At 36.0% G+C, this 26,074-nt stretch overlaps 2 protein-coding genes across 6 annotated transcripts in view; one reads left to right on the top strand and one right to left on the bottom strand.

Moving 5' to 3' along the window:
- The window catches only part of TRAPPC13 (trafficking protein particle complex subunit 13), a 41,123-nt gene extending 31,262 nt beyond the window's left edge, over positions 1 to 9,861 (top strand). The window contains exons 8-13 of one of the 4 annotated variants that reach the window (XM_078449430.1): positions 451 to 468; positions 2,427 to 2,560; positions 3,817 to 4,015; positions 5,573 to 5,673; positions 7,851 to 7,998; positions 8,119 to 9,861. In XM_078449430.1, the coding sequence (XP_078305556.1) occupies positions 451 to 468; positions 2,427 to 2,560; positions 3,817 to 4,015; positions 5,573 to 5,673; positions 7,851 to 7,998; positions 8,119 to 8,226 (708 nt within the window). In that variant the 3' untranslated portion in view covers positions 8,227 to 9,861. Of the gene's footprint in view, positions 1 to 450; positions 469 to 2,426; positions 2,561 to 3,816; positions 4,016 to 5,572; positions 5,674 to 7,847; positions 7,999 to 8,118 lie in introns of all 4 variants that reach the window. The other 3 variants (XM_078449429.1, XM_078449435.1, XM_078449431.1) reach the window with 3 other exon arrangements.
- Positions 9,862 to 11,215: 1,354 nt separating this feature from the next.
- SGTB (small glutamine rich tetratricopeptide repeat co-chaperone beta) overlaps positions 11,216 to 26,074 on the bottom strand; it is a 45,886-nt gene continuing 31,027 nt past the window's right edge. Inside the window, exons 6-11 of one of the 2 annotated variants that reach the window (XM_060635670.3) lie at positions 22,042 to 22,146; positions 17,989 to 18,115; positions 17,810 to 17,872; positions 14,765 to 14,802; positions 14,457 to 14,540; positions 11,216 to 13,049 (exon numbers count right to left, since the gene is read on the bottom strand). In XM_060635670.3, coding sequence (XP_060491653.1) covers positions 12,938 to 13,049; positions 14,457 to 14,540; positions 14,765 to 14,802; positions 17,810 to 17,872; positions 17,989 to 18,115; positions 22,042 to 22,146 — 529 coding nt within the window. In that variant the 3' untranslated portion in view covers positions 11,216 to 12,937. Of the gene's footprint in view, positions 13,050 to 14,456; positions 14,541 to 14,764; positions 14,803 to 17,809; positions 17,873 to 17,976; positions 18,116 to 22,041; positions 22,147 to 26,074 lie in introns of both variants that reach the window. The other variant, XM_060635669.3, reaches the window with a different exon arrangement.

Below are 26,074 nucleotides of genomic sequence, written 5' to 3'. Positions count from 1 at the left end.
TAATCACTTAAGATGGTCCTTGAAAAAATGCTTCTATTATTAGACAAATTTAGGAGAAGCTGTACAGTATATATCACCTGTGATGTGGATGATAATGTATAACCATTCTAAGTTATCAATGAAAAATAACAGTATAGGTAACGAATTTATAGAACTGCAAGGCATGGAATATACCTCTCTGTCGCCCAAATGTGTCCTTGAATATTTGCTTGTGTTTAAATATTCACCGTGTTCTTCTCTATTCATTTAACCATAGCAGTTTCCCCTCTTTAGAAAAATGATTTGTCATATTTCTGTGTTACTTTCTGTTTACTTCCTTGTTTTACTAATGCTGTCTTGTTTAATAAATTTTAAAAAATGCAGAAATGCATTTTATTTAAAGTTAGTTATTCTTTTTCTTTAACATTTAATTCTGATTTTTCTAATTTTTCTTTTTTATTTTTCCATTAGAGTGACCTCAGTTCTGTGGTAATTTGATTTTTTATTATAAATTTATATGCTTTTCTTACTTACCACTTTTTGACTCTGCCTAATTAATCTCTCTGTACAAAACATAGTGGAAAAACAAAGTTAGTTGTGAATACCACTTATATGACTTTAAAAGAGGTAGATAATTTGTACTTTTTACATCATATTGGTTGTCTTACTCTGTGGGAAAAAAATTAGATGGAAGATTAAATTGTCATATTGAAACAGTTATGCTCTCACTTTTAGTGTTTTTCCTTTGGGTGTTTTTTTAAAAGAGGCATGTTAACTTTGTTTAAAATAGACTTGGGATTTTCAACAACTTCCTGTAAGGTTCTTTACTATAATTTTTTGAGTAAACTCTAGTTGAAATTTTTTCATCTTCAAATGCATAGTGGTTTTAGTTTTACGTCTGGGTCAGGTAAAGTTGGCCCTTTGACATTAGCAAACAGAAGAATATCAAATTTTCCCAAGTTGGCTAAAGTCATATTTTCAAATTTCTGTTTAATATAAGCGGCATTTGCTTATAATATGTGACTTACATAATAACAACATCGACTGCTGTAGCACAGAATTCTTAATTTTCCAAATGTCAAATGACTTTATACTAACTGTTCAAACTAACTTAATTTTCCATTATGCTGCTTGTTTTTCTTTCATTTTATCTAAGTTCTTCCTAAATTTAAGCAGAAAATTGCATTTTTAAATTTGAAATGTGGGTCTATGGTTATTTTTTTTAAAGCAATGGATTGATGGGATATATTTACCATATTCTGAGAAAAAGTAACAGAATAATAGCTATGAGTGGTACATTCTTTTAAACTGATAAGTCATTGTATTTCTATTTTCACTTGAGCACATGTGCCAAGAACTAAAGAATCTTTTAGTTTACATAATAATGCTTTATATTATATTCTTCATCATTATATTTTTACAAATGATTTCCATTTACCTGGATTTAATATATAAAAAGTTACATTAAGTGCCAAATTTCGGGGTCATAGTTTATTTTTTTTTCTTTCTGTATATATATATTACTTTGAAACGTTTGAACAAAGTAATTATTGAATATGCTATATCATTTTTTAGACAGGTTTGTTTCACAAATGAACCAAGTTGTCTGTTATCCTTCATTTATGCACACAAAAAATCCAAATCACATAAAAAGAAGGATGTTTGCATAAATAATCTAAATTTCAATGCCTAAATTTTAGGAATAAAAATTTTATATAAAAATACATATTTAAATTACCCATTCATAAAAATATTGCTGAATAGCATTAGTTTTCAAATTTGTCACTAAGACTACAAAATACCTTATGTTTGATTTAAAAGCTCTACGATAGTCAGGTATAATTCATATCCTTTTTTTCAGCCCTAAATATATGTGTAAAATAAACCAAGAAATCACTAATGACTGCTAACAAACTGCTTTATTCAAAAAGTTAAATCCTATATGATTATAAAATAGACTATTCTTTGTACTGGTGGTACTTATACTTTCTAAATTGAAAAAATATGACCACTGAAACTATATTAATGATATGATGGAATATTATAATGACCTAATTCTATTAACATATCACTAAAATCATAGATGCATAGGTATATGCATACTACTAAATCACAGTTTAACATTTTAATGAGTTACTAGAAGATTTAGGATATTTGTCATTGAAATTCCAGTTAAAGAACTATTTTTGGATGTTGATAAAAAAATATAGTTATCCCCCATCCATTGTTTGACAAGTTATAGTTAACTAACACTTGACTTTGCCCCTGTTAATTATGTTAGGGTGAAGATTTCTTTTCTTGCATTAATTATGATAACTTTAATTTGCAGGCATGAACTAATCACATTTGTGGTTAATATTTTTTCTTCGTATAGATCAGATATTTTTGTTGAGGTAAATGTTTTAAATACCATTACACTTTGGTGGATATTTTTTTCATGTCCCCAGACTGATGAAGTATTTCTCGAAGCCCAGATTCAGAATATTACAACCTCACCCATGTTTATGGAGAAAGTTTCACTGGAGCCATCTATAATGTACAACGTAGCAGAATTAAATTCTGTCAGCCAAGCTGGAGAATGGTAAATATGAATTATGAAGTGTTTGTTTTTATTTTGAAGTATCTGAACTTTTCTAACATTTGTTACTCTTGGGTGGTTTATAATTTTCCTTTTAATCAATAGACTTTATTTTTCTTAGTTAAGTCTTATGTTCACAGAAAAATTGATTAGAAAGCAAAGTTCCCACATGCCCCTGTCCCTGCTCATAGTTCCCAGTTTTTACATCTTGTTTTAATGTGGCACATTTGTTACAATTGATGAGCCGAATTGATGACACTTTTATTAATTACAGTCCATAATTCACATTGAGGGTTCATTTTTTTGTGTCATACATTTTGTGGGTTTTGACAAATGTAATGACATTCAGCCCCCACTGCTGTATTAGACAAAATACTCTCATTGCCCTAAAAATCTCCTGTGCTTCACCCACGCATTCCTCCTTCCACATACAATGATAAAGATCCTAGCCATTTGCATTTTATGTTTTACTGTTTGAAACATAGTCTTGTAATTTTTATAATAATTCAGTGTGGTAAATATGAAACTCTTCATCCTTTCCTGCATATGATAAAACTGAGGCATGGGAAGAAATGATGGAGAGGCTAGAAAGGATAAAAATGAAGGATGAGTTTTAAGAATATTCTCTCAACATTAAAAGGAGTGGACATAGGAAGAGACAATGTAAGTTTTTTTGCAGAAATGAAATATATATGTCTTTCTATAGATAATTTAAAAGAGGAAGAATAAATAAATACAAAGTTGATATTAATGTGGGTAAGAAGGTAATCACTGCAGAAAGTAACTGATTTTGTTCATCGATGAAAAATTTACTTCTATCTTATTATGGTGGTTAAATTGAGTAAAGTTTGTAGCCTCCCATATCCCCACTGAGGAAAACAGTAACTTCATTCTTTCCCTAATCTTTTGGTTCATTTTACAAATGATCACTTAGTTTACAGTGGTATGTTTCTTGATATAATTTTAGAAAAAGGGACAGGATACTTTAGGTTCTGATTTCTGTCACATTTTTTCAGTTAATTGATACATATCCAGTATTTTAGGTAATATATTGCATTCTGTTATAAAGAAAGAACTAAAGGTTTTCCATATCAACTGAAACATTTAAAGAAAAGTAAATCTTCTCAGTTCAAGTCCTTTTTCATTTGTGTTGAAATGGTAAATCATGCAGTTCCCGTCCAGAAGAAAAATCACAGCCATGGTTTTTCTTTTAAGACTTTAGAGAATTTTCTCCATCTCTCTCTCTCCACCCGTCTCAGTGTAACTACATTTGGGTCAAGAGCTTATTTGCAACCAATGGATACACGCCAGTATTTGTACTGCCTAAAACCCAAGAAGGAGTTTGCAGAAAAAGCAGGCATCATTAAAGGAGTAACAGTAATTGGAAAACTGGATATAGTGTGGAAAACAAATCTAGGTGAAAGGGGAAGATTACAGACCAGCCAACTTCAACGAATGGTGAGTCTGTAAAAAACACTGGAGGGGGTTTTGGGGGATGGGAGGGGCAGATAGACCAACTTAAATTTTCCTAGGTGTATTACTAAAAATCAGCACTTGTAAAAGGTATTATTATTACCAGTGAATAAGAGATAAAAGACTAATAATTTTACTGATTTCTAGGTAGAAAATTCATAGTGAGATGGATGAAAAATGTTCAAATATTAATTTATCCATAATACATGGTTTGTTACTCTACTAAACAGAAAGTAAATTACTACTATAAAAGACTAATAATTTTACTGATTTCTAGGTAGAAAATTCATAGTGAGATGGATGAAAAATGTTCAAATATTAATTATCCATAATACATGGCTTGTTACTCTACTAAACAGAAAGTAAATTACTACTTACCAATTTTTCTCTCCTGTAGTATTTCATGCTCACTGTTCATCTGACTTCCACTACATAAAAGGTTTTTTTCAGTGTTCTGCAACTCTTGGACTTACTACATTCACCAACTCAGTTCAGACTTTTAAAAGATTTTTAGAATCCGAGTCATCTAAAATTCAGAGAGTGAGTTCCATTAAGGTCTTATAAGCATTATTTGGATACTTTTCCTAATTTCTGCTCTTAAAGCAGGGATGGCTTCCAATCTTCTTTCTTTTGTGCCAGTGAGACTATGCTACAGAATCATCCCTTTATGCTGAATATTAACTGCTGTGATATATTATTTAAAAATTACTTTTCTTTCACTATGTCAGGTAATAATTGGAAAAAGAAAGATTTTCACTGGACCTAATTTAAAATATAGCAGTTAAGGGAAGCCCGGGTGGCTTAGTCGGTTGAGTGTCTGACATCGACTCAGGTCATGATCTCATGGTGCGTGAGTTCGAGCCCCATGTTGGATCTGTGCTGACAGCTCAGAGCCTGGAGCCTGCTTCAGATTCTGTGTCTCCCTCTCTCTCTGCCCCTCCCCAGCTTGTGCTCTGTCTCTCTCTCTCAAAACTAAACATTAAAAAGTTAAAAAATAATAATAATAAAAATAATAAAATAAAATACAGCATTAGCTATCATCTTGCCATGGATGTTCCAGGCTTTGATGCTTCTGTGGTCTTTTCCCTGCTTGAGTGTCTTGTGAACAGACATGTATTTTTTTCCTGGATCTTTTCAAGACAATCTTACTTTTTCTGCTTAGGCAATAACCTTCTTTTTAGAGTTATATATGTATAAGCTGCAGGATCTTTGGAAAGCATCCCTTTAAGATCAGACCTATTGAAATTTCTTTACTGAGTTTTTACCTCTGAGATTCATTTGAACTCGACTGAACATGAAGTATTTATAGCAAACACAGTCAGAGTCCATAGTATTGTTCCACAGGCAATCAATGGCAGCAAAAGAAGTTAGGATGAAAAGAAAAAAAAAGAAAAAAGAAGTTAGAATGACTGTGAATTATTTTTCCTGAACATCAGCTTGGAGATCCACAACTGTTGAATGAATTTTCTGATGTGGCGCCTTTATTAAAGTGGGAAAGTTTTGTTAATAGATGTGTGCTAACTGTGTTGCTTTTTCTCCTAGGCTCCAGGTTATGGAGACGTTAGGTTGTCTTTGGAGGCAATCCCTGATACTGTAAACCTAGAAGAACCTTTTCATATTACCTGTAAAATAACAAACTGCAGGTAATGGCAGTGTTTCTGGATGGGTGTCCTTTCCCCCTCGCCTGCATCAAAGAGAATTAAAATCTTTTGACTATGCTCTCTTAAGTTTCTCCTTGACAAACAGCCTTCTCTGAGGTTGATGTTGAATACTGTAAAGTTCTTCATCTGCTAACTGTATGTATTACATATTTTGAGGTCTTACTTTATTAGGCATTTTCTGTATTTTATTTCCTTCATGCATTGTACCCTACGAGGTAGATACGAATTATTCACATTTTATGTAATACAAAGCCAATTCAGAGGTTAAGTAACTTAGTCAAGCTGAGATAGCTAGAAAAGATGGGGCCAGAATTTGAAACCAGGTGTATTTGACTTGAGAGCCCATGCTGTTTTCATTTTTTGCACTTCCTCACACTTCAGATTATTAAAACATAAACTAGTACATTCTGATGGAATGATACATTACAGATTTAACATTGTAAGATAGATTTTTCTGAGGCATACTTATACCTGAATTTTATCTTTAGTATTAAGAAAGTAATTTGTCACGAATTTAATACAAGGGGTCACTTAATTATAGATTGGAAAATAGAGCCTTATAATAGAGAGTATAATCTAGCTATTGGGATGCAAAGAGCACAGGGCTTTGAAGCCAACAAAACTGAGGATTAAAGTCCAGTCCTATCACTTTTGGTACAACTTCTATTTCTACTTGGGATGTATTATTCGTTGTGGCACTTTGATACTATTGCAGTGATGAATCCCAATGCACATAGTCTGAATGTATAATCTTTTAAAATTCCATATCCATTCCAACTTTGATATAGGAAATACCCATCCATGACAATTATAAAAATACTCCCTCCCTCTGAAGCTAGTGACCCTCCCACACGGTTAATCATTCCTTTCTGTCACAGCAAATTTTAATATAGTTTTTTAGTGACACTCATGTATTGCTGTGGTTTTTAGTTTCTCTTTACTAAATTGTGCATTATTCAACAGAAGGGACCATGTCTTCCCTAGCATTGTAAATGCACTGCCTGCCATGTCATTGGAGTTCAGTAAACAGCAACTCACATGGGGTGAAAACCCTTTCTGTATAAGTGTGCTTTTGGATTTTTTGTTTAAATTTTTTGAGGTATAGCAAACCAATGACCAAATGACAAACCACTGTAAAAAATAAAATTCATGTTAGGTGACTGAAGTTTTCTAAAAACCACCTGTTTCTTAGATCTTCAGTTTCCTTATCTATAAAAATAGGACCCCCACCACTGCCACCCACCTACACACAGACACATACACACAATATACAGTAACTGGCTTTTTGTGAAATGTACTGACAAAATTCATGTAGTACATCTAACCTGGTCTATGGCACATAATGGATACTTCAAATGTTTGTTGCAGAGATAGATACATATAAAGCTAAATATCATTAAATGAGTAAGTGAAAGAATGTATAAATTGCAATTTAAATAAATATTTAAAATATGGAGCCAACTATGAGAGGATAAAAAGAGGTCAAACAGTTGAGTGTGGTCAGAAATGGTGGTAGAGCCAGAGGACTATTTTTTACTATGAGCCTTTGGTAATTTAAAAAAAAAAAAAAAAAAAAAGTGTATACCTTCATTGAAAGTTATTTTTAACTTTACATGTTTAAGCTAAACTGGTGCTATCAGTTATAAGCAGAAGCAGTCTTTTCACATGAACACTGAACAAACGTGGATAGTATTTACTTAGAAATCTTGTCTGTCGTTTTACCTGCAGGGTAAAGGAACATAGATTAAATAGCAAAAGGCTCAGTTTATCTTTGTCTTTCCTGTAGAATACTTAACAGAAATAGGAAGGAAGCATAGCAACAAGGTGAGACACAGATGTCTGGAAGTTTCCCAGAGAAATGGCAAAGCTGCCAACAGATCAGCACCAGGGAGCCAGGATTCAATAATAGAACCAGAAGGCTTATATCTAGACAGGCAGATCAGTCTCAGTGCTTTAAACCCTAGAAGACGCCAGATCTTTCATTTTCCTGATTGTCTCAAGTGAAATAAAAACGACATTATAGCTTTTTATTTCTGATTCCACTTTTATTCTTCTGGACACCCCGAAAACAAATTCATTGGCACTAGTGGAAGAAATATCACAGAACCGCTTTGTGAAAGGAACAAGATTTATTCCTGTCTTTCTGATTCCTCCAGCAGTGAAAGGACTATGGATCTGGTTTTGGAAATGTGCAATACCAATTCTATCCACTGGTGTGGCATTTCAGGAAGACAGCTTGGAAAGCTACATCCAAGTTCCTCTCTCTGCCTTGCCCTTACTCTCCTGTCTTCAGTACAGGGACTGCAGGTGCGCTATCTTTTCAGTATTTGGGGACTGTTAACCAGTGGTCATTTACTATTTCCATTTTTTTTCCTCTGATAAATTACCAATGAATGAAACTTTACACCGGTATCTTTCTCTCAATAGAGTGTCTCCGGCTTAAGACTAACTGACACGTTCTTAAAGAGAACATATGAGTATGATGACATCGCACAGGTCTGTGTGGTATCGTCGGCCATCAAAGTGGAGAGCTGAAGAAAATTTCCAGTGTTCTGCTTTTCATTGAGTTTAACAGAACTTTCTGTATTTCTGTCACCTTTGTGAAATGATCGAGTCTACAACAAAAATAAGTATCTATTATTTAAATTTCTTTCCTGCAAAAGTTAAAATATTAAATATTTGTTTTGAAAACAGCCATCTACTGATTTTATCTTATGAGTTATATTCTAAAAGAATATTTGTACATTTTCTATACATCTCCTATTTGATTTCATTTCTCACCACTGGACTTTGTTCTCCAAAAGTTCTGTATTTGAGGCCATTTACCCCTAGCAAGTATCTGGAACAGGGGTTAGCAAACATTTTATGTAAAGGGACAGATACTAAATATTTGTCTTTGCAGGGAATGTGGTTTCTGTTGAAAATTCTTAGCTCTGCTGTTATAGTAGGAGAGCAGCCAGTAGGCAAAAAGAGCACAGCAGTATTTACAAAAACAGGCAGCTGGCCAGATTTGGCCCGCAGGCCATAGTTTGCTGACCTTGACTTAGAATATAGAACTGTTTCTTAAAACTTTAGATTGTTATAATACTTTATTTAAAACTTTTCAATTAGTCCATTTTTCCCCTAACTCCTCAGTCAGCAGAAAAAGTTGAAAACTATAGTAAAAATAATAAGTAAATAAAACAACTAGAGTAGTCCCCATGTAACCTTATATTGCAAACACAGTATGAGTTCTCCTAGTGTTTTCAAAGTTACTATATTTGTATGTATCTGTTTGTATGTACATATAAACAGATCTAAATTTCAGTTACTAACAGCAGATCAGAATTGGCTTAATTTCTTGGATTGTTGATTACTCTATTAACTTTTAACTAAGAAACCCGATAATTTTCTAACTCAAAGCCAGAAAGTCCTGGGTTTTTTTCATATTGAAAAACAAGTGACTTATTTTCATAAGGCATATTGAAAGGATTTCTACCTTCTGATATTTGATTTTGAACTCTAAGTCATGCATTACTACTACAAAACTATCTCTAGATGTAATCACACTGATTTACTTATGTCAGGAACAAAACAGTGAGAAAGTTAATATTGTAAACAACTTTGAGGGGCTCCTGAGCGGCCCAGTCGGTTAAGTGTCCAACTTCAGCTCAGGTCATGATCTTGAGGTCTGTGAGTTCAAGTCCCATGTGCGGCTCTGTGCTGACAGCTCAGAGCCTGGAGCCTGCTTTGGATTCTGTGTCTTCCTCTCTGTCTGCCCCTCTCCCGCTTTTGCTCTCTCTCTCAAAAATAAATAAAAACATTTTTTAAAAAAAGATTGTAAACAACTTTGCAACATGAATATAGTAAGTTTCAATATTTTGTAAGGACAACAAAAGCTTATGCTGTTAAATAAAAACTTATTTTGGTAAGTTGAAATTCAAGAACGTATATAGAATCGCTTAACTGTTAGAGGTATTAAGTCAAATACAAAAATTTGTTTTTCTTAAATGCATAATTATTTATTGCCATGACAAATTATTTGGTCCAAAGTGAAAGCTATATTCAGAATGAGATTTGCCCCTTAAGTTGCACTAATAATGAAATCTGTGCAAAATAAAGTAAAAGCAGTGTAAAGTTGAAGTCTGTCTTCCAGAATGAGTAAGACTGATTAAATGATAAGACTTGATAGTCACTGTGTATTTTGATTGCTTTTCAAGTATCCTCTCATGACTGAACCTTGTGTTTCATTGTTCCAGATTTTAAAAGTAACATATAATGGTCTTTTGGAATCTGCTATATAATTTGATCTAATTATAAACTCTCTTTTTATGATAAACATCGTCCATTCCTTAAGTAAAGGTTAGATAACGTCATCTTGGAAGGGATCTGTTTAAATCATTATAAAAATTAGATAAACAATTTGGTATATTAAATGAAAATGTCATTTGCATAAAAAGGACCTTTTAGGTTTTAAATAGCATCATAACTGCTATAGCTACAACAATGAAATGTGGTTAATGGAAGCCAGTCATTCCTAAGGGGAATGTATATAAAGATTCAATGTTTTCTTGTTCCACACCAGCCAGTATAGTATTTGGGGCATTCCTTATAATTACTTAGCACAGTCCAACTACACAAAACTTTCTTGAAATAATTTGCAATGCAATGATTCCAAAGTGATGAAGGTATCTGGAGAGCAAAAATCCAGGTAAGTGGACAGATACCTACAGTGAATTTGTTATAGGTGGTATATCAGCCAAGAAACAGATCAGAAAGTTGAAATGGAAGAAATACACCAGCTCTACATGTAAAAGAATGGCTGTCCCAACTAAAGATATTAGCAAATCAAGACATTGTTTTAAAATGGTTTTCCTTATAATGCCTTGGTCTGATTTTGGTATCAGAGTAATAGTAATAGCTAAATAAAATGAGTCAGAAGTGTTTTCTCTTTTTCTGTTTTCTGATAGTGTAGAATTGATAGTATTGCTTCCATTAAGTGTTTGGCAAAATTTACCATTGGAATCATCTGGGCCTATAGCTTGCTCTGCTGGGGGATTTATCTATTTCCTTACTGAGCTTTGGTAGCTTTTATCTTACAGGGAATTTGTGTGTTTAATGTAAGTTGTCCAATATATAGGCCTAGATGGTCACTGTATTTTCTGATTACCCTTTAAAGTCTGGAGGGCTGCAGTGATATCCCCTCTTTCACTTTTGGTACTGTTGATTTGCATTTTCTCGATTTTCATAGTCAACTAAAGGCTTACCAGTTTTAATGACCTAAAAGCATTTTAATATACTCAAGATAGTTTTGCTAGAAACTTTCTCTTACCACTGGATAAGAGTAGCTATTTTTAATTAAGTAAGCTCTATACCCAACGTGGGGCTTGAACTCATGATCCTGAGATCAAGAGTCACATGCTGTAGGGACTCAGCCAGCCAAGTACCCCAAGAGTAGCTAATTTTTAATTGTGGATCAGGTTTCACTTTTGTTTTCAGCACAGTACTTTCATGTGAATAGTTAGTACTTCATTCTGTATTATGCTTGAACACTAGGAGTTGAATTTAACCTCATGAACAATAAATAAAGTTGGTTTAAATGGAATACAGGATATTGAATTCAGAGGGCCTAAAATTTAAGTCCTGCTCTTCTCTGGCCAGACTGTAGATTCCTATGGGTTTTCCCTGTAAGCTGAGCACAGGCAGTGAGGTATTTGCTGGTCTGAGGAGAAATCTCTAACTTACCGTTACTCTAAATTAGAGTCTTTAGACCTACATCAGAACCGTGTAGGATGCTGTTTAAAATGGTGATTCCTAGGCGTTACTATAGGACCTATTAAATAAAAATGGAAAGTGTGGCTCTGGATCTGCATTTTTAATTCTTACAGTGAAATTACAGAACCACTGTTCTAATCTCACAAGAGGAAAGAAAGGAAGAGCTGATTTTTAACCTTGTAGATACCACATTATTAGTCTTTTGAGGAGAACAGTTATAGTAAGGCCCTCATCATCATGAGTATTACTGAGTTAATTTTATATTACTTAATTTTTCAGTTTTCTCTCACAACACTTGTGAAATGATTATGTGTTCACCCAACTTTACCAATTTCATAATTAACAAAAATTCTAGTTAAAATGGTCTCTCATCACTGCAGAGTCATGCCATTAATACTTAATGCCATATCTCTTCATTAACTACTATGATCTGATGTCAATAAAATATTTTAAGTCCCCTGTTATGTTCACATTGCATCAAATTAAGATGAAGCATAAAAGCAACATGCCAAGCCAAATTATAGCAAAGGTTTATATGAACAAGCAATGTTAGTGATAGAAGCTTTTTATAATCCATCAAATAATTAGTTTTAAAAAATCAGTATTTATAGGTACATAATTAAATGCCACTTAGAAAATCCTTAACTTGAGAATCAAACCACTGGCTTATTTAAATGTAAATATATTTAAGAGTTTCCATGGTAAGGTCACCATTGGGGAAATTGTGCTAGTTAAATTGAATAGTTATACAATGGACCTAACCAGTACCATTAAGGATTTCTAAATGTATTTGATTATGTACTTAGAGTAATTGGCCATGCTAACGTTATCAAGATCAAACTGCAGGCAAGATTGGTTAAGAACTATGCAAACAACCTGAACATCCTACTTTCACCTTCTGTACATTCACAGCATCTATTTTTCATTTCAAAACAACCCTTGCACCAAATGCTGCTTCTCACCAGCTCTTAGTATTCCTTGTTCCCCATCAGAGCAAGCAGCATTAAGGACAGTACTGGCCCCTGTGATAGATATTCAGTACTGATAGCACTATCAGAGCTAAAACTAGGCAACAAATTTCTTCTCTCCAAACATGCTGTTCCATGGCCATATATTTCTCCTGAATCAGCATGAGAAACCTTTCCTCTTGGTCATCCCCATCTTTCAAAAAAGTCTGCTTAAGGGAGTTTGGAGCTAGAGAACTTGCCAATACACAGCGCTACTGTTCAATAAATATACTCTGCTATTAGGTCTAATATACAAATATGATGATGATGATTTGATTTGAAAATGGAACCCTGTTCAGTACTATACTGGCACTCAACAGGGCTAATGATCATTTGTTTACAAAGGAGTCATGTTCAAGTCTGTTTATGATAAACCTATCATCTAGACAGATTGATTCTTCAGGTGTCTTTGTTTTGGCCACTATCTACAGCAAACATTTAAGAGCCATAATCATTTGTGCTCTGGGCTAGGGTCCCTGGTCAAGTCAGGAATGTTCTTCAGTACTGCTGCTGAATGATCTGCTCCGGATGTGATTTCTAAGTTGCTCTATAAGTTCAGGGTTCTGTTGCTGTATCTGCTGAGCAAACTGCTGTCCCCTGTAGTAAAGAGGCAAAGTGGTATGAATTAGGAATTTCCAGTCACATAATACCCATGCGAAAAGAATTGCAGAGGATGTGGGTATTACTCAGAGGGAATCTTTTCTATAAAAACAAGTTTTAGAATCATGGCTTTAGTATCTTCAAGTTTACCAATGCCTCCATATAGCATTATTACAGCACAGTGTTCTTTATAAGGAACAAAACACCCATGCTAAAAAGTGACTCCCTGAAATGCATACAATCCACACGACAAATAAGCTAAGGGCTGAAGAGTACATGCTTTCATTGTATGTGCTCAAATACAAGGCAAGGAATTTCTCTTGTCATCAGGTATGATAGGTGTCATACCCATTCTGGTCACCTGTAGGTCACCTAAGAGAACTGATTTTTACAAAGGCAAAGAAATGTAATACAAATTCCTGAGTGTGTAACCCTCAATTACAAGTGTTACATATCACTATAATCATGCCACTTAAAGACCACTGTAAAAATGCACTATTCTAAGCGGGGTAACATGGTTGTGATCAAAAAAGGAAATGCTCTGAGGGTTGATGGGAGGTGGGAGAGAGGGGAGGGTGGGTGATGGGTATTGAGAAGGGCACCTTTTGGGATGAGCACTGGGTGTTGTATGGAAACCAATTTGACAATAAATTTCATATATTGAAAAAAAAAAAAGGAAATGCTATTTGTGTCTTCATATAACATTTCCAGTGACAACATGACACACAGATTGAAAAATCAATTCAAAGAGTAGAGTATCTTGGGGCACCTGGGTGGCTCGGTCGCTTAAGCATCCAACTCTTGATTTCAGCTCAGGCCATGAATTCACGGTTTGGGAGATCGAGCCTCAATTGAGCTCTGTGCTGACAGAGCCTGCTTGAGATTGTCTCTCTCTCTGCCCCTCCCCCACTCACATGCTTGCTCTATCTCAAAATACATAAATAAACACTAAAAAAAAAGTATCTTAACTTGGGTGGAAGTGAAGGTAGTGTGCTCAAGTAACGAGAAGATGCAAAAAGTATCTTTAGTGATGACATATGCACTGAAAAGTTCAAATGAAATGGTTTCCTACATTGTTGGAACATTAATATATGTAATATGTGATTTTTAGATACACCTAAATTAATAAGTTAATACATTCTTTAAGTAGATATTTGACTTATATCTACATCCTTGAGTAGCTATTCAAATCTGCCAGAAAACTTTTTCATGGATCCAGATCTTCTGGATTTCTGCCCTTCAGTCTGAAAATTCCAATTTATAAACTTCTCTAGATTGCATAACTACTGAGGCCACTGATAAGAACAGTGAAAGAAAATTTTAAAAAGGAAACCCTGGTCCTCTCACTTTAGAGGCAAGCTGTAAAACAAACTTTTTTACTATTTGTATTTAAGTAACACTTACGCTTGGATGAGGCTAGACAGGTCAGTTAGGCCTCCAACTCCAGCAGCAGGTCCCCCAATGGCATTTGTCATCATTCCTGACATTCTAGAATAGGCAAAAGATAGATCACTAGGATTGGTATATATTCTTAACGAGCAGACTAAGGAGAAATCAGCTAAATATACCTGCCCTGTGTAGGAAGTCAGGTCAAATGTGCATGGCTATCATTTCTAATTGGCATTCATCTATCATTTATCACTTATCATTTTGGAGGTGATGTGCTCAAATTAGGAACCTGGCAGGTAGGTGGAAAGGGAAAATATACTTACAGCTGCTGAACTTGAGGATTCTGCATTAAACTTGCTGCCTGGAATTGAAAAGCAGCATTTCCCATTAAAGGCAGTTAATATTTATGGGTCTTTAACAAAGACTTGGAAAAAAAAGAATGAAAGCAAAACCAGTATATAGTAACATTTTCTAGAGTTTTAGCATACTCAACAAAGTGGGAATGTAAAAAATAGAGAAGTACTAGAAAAAATGGCAATGAAAGTATATTGCAAGGATAAAGAGGTTACAAACACTATAATAAACTAAGCAGTTTACTTCCTACTACTGACCAGATCAATAAAGCCAACAGGAAAAATAAAAACTTTAAAAGTATGGCTAAAGAATCTTCTACCCTTGAGGGTCTCCTTCAAAAGAGGACTCTAGGAGATGTGACCTTGCTCCATGGGGCTCAGCAGTATTAATCGTTCCTGTGCTTACAGTAGGAGGAGAATTCTATTCATGCATGCACTCACTTGTATAACTTTTCGTTTTGAAAGCATAACAATTTTTTTTGCCTCAAATTTGTTCCATCAACAATGTTCATGTAAAATTTAAATGGAGTCTAAATCTTTGTAGACAGTAATTTTTCATTCACTGACCCTAAACAAGGTGTTGGGAGAAGCCATCACGTGCTCTCATTACCATAAAGAGAACTGTTTGACTTGCCAACAATTCAATAACTCTCCTTAAGTTTCAGGATTGGTGCTTCTGGTACCAACACATGAGTGCTATGGACATTATGCAGGAAAACCAGGATTTATAAACTATAAATATAAAGCATTTCATTTCACAATCTTTTTTTTTTTTTTTTTTTTAGTTTATTTTGATAGAGAGCAAGAAAGAGCATGAGTGGGAGAAGGGCACAGAGAGACAGAGAGAATCCCAAGCAGGCTTTGTGCTGTTAGCACAAAGCCTGATGTGGGGTTCTAACTCACAAACCGTGAGATCATGACCTGAGCTGAAATCAAGAGTAGAACGCTTAACTGAACGAGACACCCAGGTGCTCCTTTCACAGACCTTTTTATCTGATTCTGCAAAAGCAGTTCACCCTCTTCTAGTTTCTGGGACGTAGAAGAGATACAGAGGAGATGCTAGAGCTTTTCTGGCCACTTTGAAGTATGCAGTCCTCTAGTCACTCTAAGGTAGAAAACAACCTCCGGAATTCACTTCTTGCTCGCTGTAATAACCAAATACATAAAATTCATTTACAGGCAAAACGTTTCACCTCCCAAACATGGGCCTACTAGAGGTGGGCCAGTTGCCTGCTCTTTTTTCACCACAGTGCCTCTATGCCTCTTCTCCCAGCTTGTTAGGCAAGAGTCCTGGCTCTGTGGGAAGGAAGAGAGTCACAGGTGCAGGCAAATTCTTTGATGACTGGTACTAGCTCAGTGGTTCTGCACCTGTGCTCAGTGGGTGTGCAAGTTGTTTAAAACTACTCTGGTTCTCTATAGCGGCACTTTTGAGGTCCTGCAGAAACTTCCCCCACCCCCACCAATCTGGGCATTTCTCGTCCATTCTCTGAAAAAGGTAATTAACTTTCTGGAAGGACAGTATGAAGAACACTGTAGTCCCAGGTTCTTCACAGCCCTCTAGTCCTGAGGCTCTGTATTGTAAACCTTTCTGGGCAGATTCACACAGGACTATCTTATGAGCACATGTGCTCACCTTGGTCCACAGGAAACACATCTCCCCTCCACTGGCTTCAGTACAGTTACTTCCTAAACCATACAGCCTTCTTTAGCTGGCATGTCAGACCCCAGTCTACTGTCTTCCAAACTGAGGGCAATTTAGAAAGCTAAGAAGGCCAGAAAAGCCTTTTCTCTGTGGGCTAGAGAGGAAGGCAGCCCTTTACTTCCCTCATACATGAAAAAGGGCTTTGTAACTTCAATAGCTTTCTCCAAAAAGCCTGACTCTCTATCAACCTGACTCTTTATACAAGTCACACAGTATGTTTTTTACCCACACCTTTTGCAACACTTCACTTTGGTGCACAGCATCCAAAGCAGATTTTGGCTAAACCAAATCTGAAAGTATAAGAAATCCATTTTCACATCCTGCTTCAAGAGCATAACCTGACACCCGCAAATGAGTAACAATGCTTAAAAATGTCACAAAACCTACAGAGACATATAATTGTTGACATGTAAACCGGAAGACCAACTTAAATTTGATGGGCTCAATCCTGAGACTTGAAGAGAGTTCCTGAATTATTTGCAAGTCCTAATTAACTACTGTCTACAAAGATTTCAACTACCAATTGCTACAAACCTACTAAATGTTCAAAAGACTTCTTTAACTCACTGGGAATGAGCTCTCCATGCATTTCAACTCAAATGAAGATTTTTGTGGATGCATGACAACATTTTTTGAAGGAACCAAAGGCAAACACTAGTACCGCAACCTTCCAAGGGCATGGCATGTGGTGGAATGAATGATTCTCAGCCAGAAATATTACAGATTACCCAGGTAATATCCCTGACCCATGAAATCAGAGTTTCCACATTTTGGACCAGAACATATATGTTTTCAAAAAGATCCATGAGTGATTTTGTTGTTTTGTAGGATGAAGTACATACAAAGGAGAATTATACTAAAAGTTCAAATAAACTCTTATGAAAGGAAGGAAGCAGATCATGTTGAGAGGAGAGCTTAGGGAACCACCACAGCCAAACTCCTTAGATCAGACCTCCATTATTAGGGATCTTCCTAAGGCCACTTTCACGTAAAAGAGTTGTTTTTAATCTTTTGTAGATTTGCAGACCCCTTCACCAATCAGATGAAAAAAAAACAGTTCTCTCTAGAAAAATGCATATACGTACATGTATACAAATTTTTATATATAATTTCAGGGAATCCATGGGCTTCCTAAAGTCCATCCATGGCTTTCTCATAAAGAGATCCATACCTGAGCCAGAGCATTATATGACCATTCTACTGCTGTTACCCCCACCACCTCTACAAAAGCTCCCCTATTTGTTTCTTCAAGTTTGGGAACCATATAACTCTATGGAAAACAGCCAGCAGAGCAGAAAAGGAAATATACTCACCATACTAATGAAGGCTGGATTATTTATTAAGCTAGCCATGTCAAAGCTCAATCCAGTTCCTGTCTGTAAAACAATTATATCTGAGAATTATTCTAACCACTAAAATTTGATTCTAATAAATTGTGAATGAGAGAAAATATTTCCCTCACTTGGCATTAATAACTTACAGGACTAGATACCTCTCTTAACTTCTGTTCTGCTATTTTCAGATTTGACTTGTAAGAATCATTTTCAGGGTCAAGATCTAATGCCTTTTGATAACTTGTAACTGCTTCTTCAAATTTATTTATGGCAGTGAGGGCCAGTCTGAAAAGAATAAAATATAAGATATGATTAAAGAACATCACAAAGAAACATCTGTCTCAGTATTTGATGTGAATCCAGACTACACATTTAACTTATTCACTGTACTATGATTCACAGAAGTGTCACTAAAATTCCTTCTAATTCCAAGATTCGTAAGTCTGGACTTTATCTATTCTGCTTGCTGACAAACGTGGCTGTCCTATGAATCATGAATTTAATGCTTAGAAATTACTCTTACCTACCCTTCCAATTTTAAGCCTAATATGTGAAGTAATTTGCCTTATGAATGATAAAGCTCCACAAAGATGAGAGCTAACAATCCTGTGGCCATTTTAACTCCATGAAGCTAAAACCATTTCAAGAACTCTGAACTAGATTTGTGCTTCTTAATGTCCCACTTTCTTCCTTCTTCCTAGCAGGGACACTGAGCCACAATAAATATCAATTTGCCATTAAAAAAGTAAAAATAGGGGCTCCTGGGTGGCTCAGTCAGTTAAACGTTCAACTTCGGCTCAGGTTGTGATCTCGCAGTTCCTGAGTTCGAGCCCACAGCGGGCTCTGTGCTGACAGCTCAGAGCCTGGAGCCTGCTTCAGATTCTGTGTCTTCCTCTCTCTCTGCCCCTTCCCTACTCATGCTCTCTCAAAAATAAATAAACATTAAAATAAATTTTTTTAATTAAAAAAAATAAATAGAAATAAAAATAAAAAATAAAAATGGGCTATGAGGTATCAGCAAGCTTCTCCTGAACAAGACATGTTTATTGTCAAGTAAATAAAATTAGCACCCTTTACAACTCAACACATATCCCAGGCACAGATCAAAGAGTTAGTTACTAAATTTTTATATTTTCGCTACCTAGTTAGTAGAATTTATTTATCAGACAATTACTTCAGAACTACATAATAATGGTGTATATGGAGAGAAAGTACTGAGGTTTTTTATTTGTTCTATGTTCATTTTTAATAAATTACCCCAATTCTTTCTTGGACGACTTGCCTCCCAGACTTCTGATCTAGACAGAATACAGGGCCTAACCAAAGAAAAGTTCTTAGGACCTAATTTGTTTTCTACTTGTCAACCATGAAAGATACGTCATCAGAGTCCTCAACTAATCAACAGTCAATAAGTATTTATTGAAATCCTACTGCATACCAGAGACTACTTTATAGTTCACAATGAGAAAGGAAAAGTCCTTGAGTTTAAGAAAATTTCATCCTCCCTGGGAAAATAAGCAATAAGAAAACAAAAAAAATAGTGATATTAAGGAGAATGAATAGGGGAGCTCCTCAAAGACAGGCACACTAAAAAGACCTGAGTGATGAGAAGAAGGCAGCCACATGAAAATCAGAGGAGGGGCATCTAAAGAGAAGACACAGCAAACACAATGGCCCTGAGAAGGCTCAAGGAACGGGACAAAAGCTGATGAGGAGGAAGCACAGAAAATAAAGTGTGGAAAGAGATGACATCAGGGAATAATTAGGTGCCAGATCATATATGACTGTGGTTTGGAGTCTGGATTTTATTCTGGTTGCAATGGAATGACAGATCTGATCTATGTTTTAAAATGTTCACTCTGGCTTCTCTGCAGAAGACTGACATGGGTGGGGGTGGAAGGGTAACAAGGGCACCAGTTATGAAGCTACTGCAATAGCCTATTTACGAGATGATAATTTGACTAGGGCTATAAACAAGACAGCATTCAAGATACGTAGTACTGATTATGGAAACCAGAATTGACAGGACTTGCTGATAGAATTAGTTGTGTCAGGTGTAATAAGAATGAAGGAGACTCCTAGGCTTTTGACCTGAGCACTAGGTATAGGTGAATGATGATACCATTTACTGAGATGGGGAAGATTTAAGAAGGGAACAAAAGTTCTTTTGGGGACATGTTAAGCTTTAAATGCCTATTAAATATCTAGGTGGAGATGAAAAGTAATTGAATATATGAGTATGGAATTCAGGCATATAACTTAAGAGCTCCATCAAACAAAGCTGAGTCTCATTAATAACAGTAGTTAAATTCTATAAAGTCACCACAAACACTAAATTAGTAAATAATGAACAACTCCTCTTAGAGGAAATACAGGGTTGGGATCCTGTGAGCTTTTGGTTACAACATTTTCATCAATAGGTCAAAATATAATCTTATTTTACATGTGTTTCTGTTTAAAGAAACCTTATTTAATATATATTACTGATTCATTAGCAATGAACTAACAGCCAACAGCACTAACTCATTTCTGATCAAGAATTATCTAACACATGTATTTTCTTCATAAGGTGCATTCTAGCCTTCTTGTGCTTAGGAACACTAGACAACACTTCAGCCTACATGTGGGGGCCAGTGTAAACAGGAAATCAACCACAAAAGGCATAAAAAAGCAAAAAAAAAAAAAAAAAAAAAAATACAGCACTAAAAAAACTGTGAAAAGGACACTTGTTTACAGCCTAGAGCTAAAACAAAAAGGCAGAGCTTTATCAGACCTCTGCGGAGAACTGGCATGATAGACAAGTGACTCAAATTTTTCACCCTTCTGTGAATGACCACCAAAGCACAGTGAGGATTGATTTGGGGGTTGCAAACAAATTGCAGCATGTAGGCAAATTCATGAATACAGACTCCATGAATAATGAGTACGGACTTAAAATGGAATTTAAAAGCATGGGACAGGACAGAATCAGAAGAGAGAACAGACAAACGACAGCAGCAGGAGAGAAAGCCCTGAAGTACGCCATTATTTAGAGGCAGTAGAGAAGGAAGAAACAGTAAGAGAGACGAGGAAAGAGCATCCAGTGAAGGAGAAGGAAAACTAGGAAGTATGATGACACAGAAGCAGAGAGAATGAAGTATTTCAAAATTGAGTTAATCATGCTGGGGCACCTGGCTGGTTCAGTCAGAAAAGCATGTGACTCTTGATCTTGGGCTCGTGAGTTCAAAGCCCCCATACTGGGTAGAGAGATTACTTAAATAAATAATCTTACAAAAAAAGTTACTTGTGCCAAATACTAAAACATGGAGCAGGGTAAGGATACAGAAACGAACACTGGCCTTGGCAAAATATAGACAACTGGTGACCATGAACAGGGCTGTCAGCACAGTGATAGAGACAAAGGCCTTATTGGAGTGAGTGGAGAGCAAATGAGACATGAGGGAGATGAGGGAGCAAACCCAGCCAGCCATGGGGACAATGCAGAAAAAGAGGAGCTGGGAAATGGCCTCGCGGAGTAAAATCTTGGTTCTAGTGGGTTATTTTCTAGGACCTTTCCACACGCAGTCACTGCCGCTGTTAGAGACAACCTTGTGTTGCAGAAGATAAAGGAGAGGACTCCAAGGGTAAAGTCCTGAAGAAGGTACAAAAGGATGAGACCTAAGGCATGAATGAAGTCTTAGATAAGAACCCTCCCATTTGAAAAGGAATACAAGGCGGTCTGTGAGGATATAAATGCAAGTAGATTGGTTGATTCAGAAGTAGGAAGAGTTATTTTTCTTCTACATGGATCTATTTTCTTAGTTAAGTGCAAGGCAATACCATCAGCTGAGGGCTGCCATAGAGGGTATGGTAGAAATTTGAAGAGAGAAAAAGTGAGAAGCAGCCACTCAGCGTAGTAAGGTGAATTTGGAAGCAAGTATAGTAGCATTGTCTGCCAAGATATTGAGTGCTCATTTGAGATTTGTGGCCTTGAACAGGAAGTGAGTCTACTGAGTAAGGTTGTATTATTTTCTTCAACAACCAACCATTCATCATACAACTGATCATCTCTATCCCAAGTCATAGAAATTGCAGTCATTTCCTCTCTCAATGTTATATTTATCCTCCTAATAGAGAATGCAATATTTAAGCAGGAAATTGAAAACCAAGCCATTAAGAACAGCATATTTGATACTCCTTGGTACTACTTTGAACATTTTGCCAGAACTTACCCCATTCTCCCATAGGCCTTGCTGTACTTTGAATCGATTGCTATTGCTTTCTCACAATCCTTTATTGCATCTGTGTAGTGACCTAATTTACTCTGAGCAGCAGCCCTAAGAGAAAGAGAAGAGATATTTATTACAAGCAGCCTCAAGGCACTAATTGAGATTAGTACTAATAAAACTGTATTTTCCTTGTCCCACTTTGCATATAACTTCCAGTAAATATCTAAATCAAACCAAGATAATTCTACAATCAAAAAGATAACTCAAAAACAAAATTCAGGGGCTCCTGGGTGGCTTAGTTGGTTAAGCGTCTGACTTCAGCTCAGGTCATGATCTCGTGGTTTGTAAGTTCAAGCCCCCTATCGGGCTCTGTGCTAACAGCTCAGAGCCTGAAGCCTGCTTAGGACTCGGTGTCTCCGTCTCTCTGCCTCTCTGTCTCTCTCAAAAATAAACATTAAAAAAATTAAAAAATAATTCAGAGAAAATATGCAGGCCACCTTTCACTGTGTGCTTTCCTACAGAAAAGACAAATAAGTGAATCATACAACTGATCTACCTACTTATTGCCTTTTGAATTTGCCCAAACAGAAAACTGAAAACACCAGGAATTACTAGAGGAGAATGCAGAGTGAGAGACAGTGGCAAATGGCTACCCAGGGGTATGCTGTTAAATGATCACTTTACTAGTAGGGTTAAGATCATCATCCGGCAAGTCTAAGATGAAAATCTAACTTACCCGTGTGCCAGAATCTGGCTGCAAACAAAGGATGGCAATGCATTCCATCCACTGAGCACAGAATCTCAGAGCAATTAAGCACTATTGAATCCCTTCTAGGTTACCTCTAACAAATCTCTCCTGGAATAACTGGGGCCTGACAGTATAATCAAGCTACTTCCTCTTCCTGCACACAATCTTGAGAGTAGACAGCCCTCTGTTTCCCTGTTATAGTGCCCACTTCAACCCTCAAGGCCATAAGCAGAATGACTAAATAAGCAGAATGACTGTTCTACATGCGAGCCCTTCAAACTAAAACATTCCATAAAGTCTCCTGCCCTCCATCCCACTACGGCCCCATTCATTCTTCTATTTATTCCAGAATAAATAGTTCTTATTTATTCATTCAACTCATATATCTATCAAGGTCTAGCTAATGCACAGACACTTTTCTAGGCCTAATGAATAGAGCACTAATCAAAATAACAATTCTGGGGGCACCTGGGAGGCTCAGTTGGTTAAGAACCGACTCTTGGTTTCAGCTTAGATCGTGATCTCACAGTTCATGAGATCGAGCCCCACATCAATCAGGCTCTGTGCTGAGAGTGGAGCCTGCTTGGGATTCTTTCATTCTCTCTTTCTCTCTCTCTCTCAAATAAAAAAATAAATAAAAATAGGGGTGCCTGGGTGGCTCCGTCGGTTGAGTGTCCGACTTTGGCTCAGGTCATGATCTCACAGTTCCTGGGTTCAAGGCCGATATCGGGCTCTGTGCTGACAGCTCAGAGCCTGGAACCTGCTTCAGATTCTGTGTCTCCCTCTCTCTCTGTCCTTCCCCAGCTCACACTGTGTCTCTCTCTCAAAAATAAATGAACATTAAAAAAAATTTTAAGTAAACAAACAAATAAATAACTAAAAATAAGATTCCTGGCCTCAACAGTGCTTAGGTTCCTATGGTGTCAATGACAGGTGGCTGGCAGGCTATAAAGGAAATGTGGTGGTGAGTCCAATTTTCTGTCAATTTTTCTTCATATAGCATGACTGAGACCCTTTCTTTTCAAATTAGGTTATAAACTTAAAAAAAAAAATAAACATATAGCCTCCTTTCTTTTAGTGAAAAAAAAATTTAAGTGTGAAAGTATAGAATTCAACAAACCCGATTTGGTAGTTCACATGAAAAAGAGGTATGGGTTTAGCGACTCAACATTCAACACACACTAACAAGCATGACAAAGATGGCCACTAAAAATGACCATTAAGGGGCACGTGGGTGGCTCAGTCAGTTGAGCATCCAACTTAAGCTCAGGTCACAATCTCATGGTTTGTGAGTTCAAGCCCCACATCAGGTTCGCTCCTGTCAGCATGAAGCCTGCTTTGAATCCTCTGGCTCCTTCTCCCTGCCCCTCCCCCGCTTGCATTCTCTCAAAAATAAATATTTTTTTAAATGACCATTAAATTAAGAGATACAGAATATATCACTTCCAAACAATTAGAAAAAATGAAGTAAAAATAAATCATTACAATAAAAGGCAAAAAAGAAAAAAAAGAAGGGGAGAGAGAAGCCAGAACATATCATAGCATAAGAACAACTCAAACTTGGGTGCCTGGGTGGCTCAATCGTTAAGCGGCTGACTTCGGCTCAGGTCATGATTTCGCGGTCCATGAGTTCAAGCCCCGCATCGGGCTCTGTGCTGACAGCTCAGAGCCTGGAGCCTGTTTCAGATTCTGTGCCTCCCTCTCTCTGACCCTCCCTGTTCATGTTGTCTCTCCCTGTCTCAAAAATAAATAAAACGTTAAAAAAATTAAAAAAAAAAAAACAACAACTCAAACTTAAAAGCAATTACAAAGTAAACTAGATAAAAATCAGTTTCTCAAACTGTATACATATCACCTAAAACATAATCACATACATAGTAAAGGGACTGAAAAGGGCAATTGGGCCAACTGAAAACCAAGCAAAAAAAAAGCTGATGTAGAAACCCTAATATCAGAAATGAAACAAAAAGTATTATCAAGCATAAAGAGAGTCATTATTACTGATGAATCCTGTTAGTTTAATTTTATGGAAAACATTAATATGGTTCAGAAATCAAACTTCTAAGAAAAGTTTCACTGTCACAGAGGATGGGTGGCATGGGGTAGTTAGGATAAAAATGGGAATGAGACTTCAAAAAGGGTAAAAAAACAAACCTTCAAATGGAGTAAAACAGAAACAAATGATGCTGTGTATCAACAAGAGTTCAAGTGAATTTCAAGTACAGTATTCTGAGTATATATTTTTAATGAGGTAGATTCTAAGGAGAAAAAAATTTGCAAAGAAACCGAAGTTTACTTAGTAGGCTTACTAGTCATAGAATATTGACATCAGACTATCAACTGAAGAATATTGAAGGGTAGAGCTAATGAGTAAATATACTGGTGGTATTAGAAGGCAGCTTTTTTCATTCTGGAAGAACAGAAATCCATATAAAAGGGGAACAGTAAGAGATTTTTCTGTGAAGATATCTGTATAAACCAATGCCTTTTTAAAAATTCTATTTCCTAGCTCTGTTTACTGAAGAAGCACTAACACTTCTTCAGTAGCAATGATCATGTCTTGCAACCAGATCCTGGTTTCTGAATTCTATTCTCCACTAATAAGAACAGGAGCTACCTGTAGAAATAGCTGGGCTCAGGTCCAGGGCAGAGAAAACACAAGGCAGTGTGGAATACCTTGATGTCTCAGAAAGTAAGAAAGTATCCAAAAACAAGACACATAGCCATTTTAAAGGGGCTCCCACCAGCTAAATATGGAATAATAGAAGTGCCAAAAATAATGATTATGGTCATTTATTATAACATATTAAATAGGGTTTTAAAAATTCATGAGTCCATAATGATACTCAAAAGAGTTGGGAGAGGGAGAAGGAGGAGGAAAGGAAAAATGAGGGAATGGAAAGAAGCTCTTCTCTACAGAAATATGTGAGGAAATATATGTAAATGAAATGATAAAATCAGAAAATCATCATTTTATAGCAATCAGCATTTTACTAAGTCAAGGAAATATCATGAATGGATGGTAAAACATTGAGTAAAAGATTATTGGGGAATGGATATTCACATGATCTGACCCTACAGATAATTTTTAATTAGAAAAGGAATAATAAGAGAGATATGGTGGTTACCACCCTAAGATGTCAAACTTACAATCACCATTAATGGATAGCTTGAAATTATGTGCCTCCTACCATAGTGCAATAAATGGTACACTTTTATTTATGTTATTATTTTTGTAGGCTTCACACCAAACTTTAACCTCAAATTAATCATGAGGAAGCAGTCACA

Source organism: Panthera onca, chromosome A1, assembly GCF_046562875.1.
Source record: "Panthera onca isolate mPanOnc1 chromosome A1, mPanOnc1 haplotype 2, whole genome shotgun sequence".
Lineage (NCBI taxonomy): Eukaryota > Metazoa > Chordata > Mammalia > Carnivora > Felidae > Panthera > Panthera onca.
This window is presented reverse-complemented; position numbering and strand designations above follow the sequence as displayed.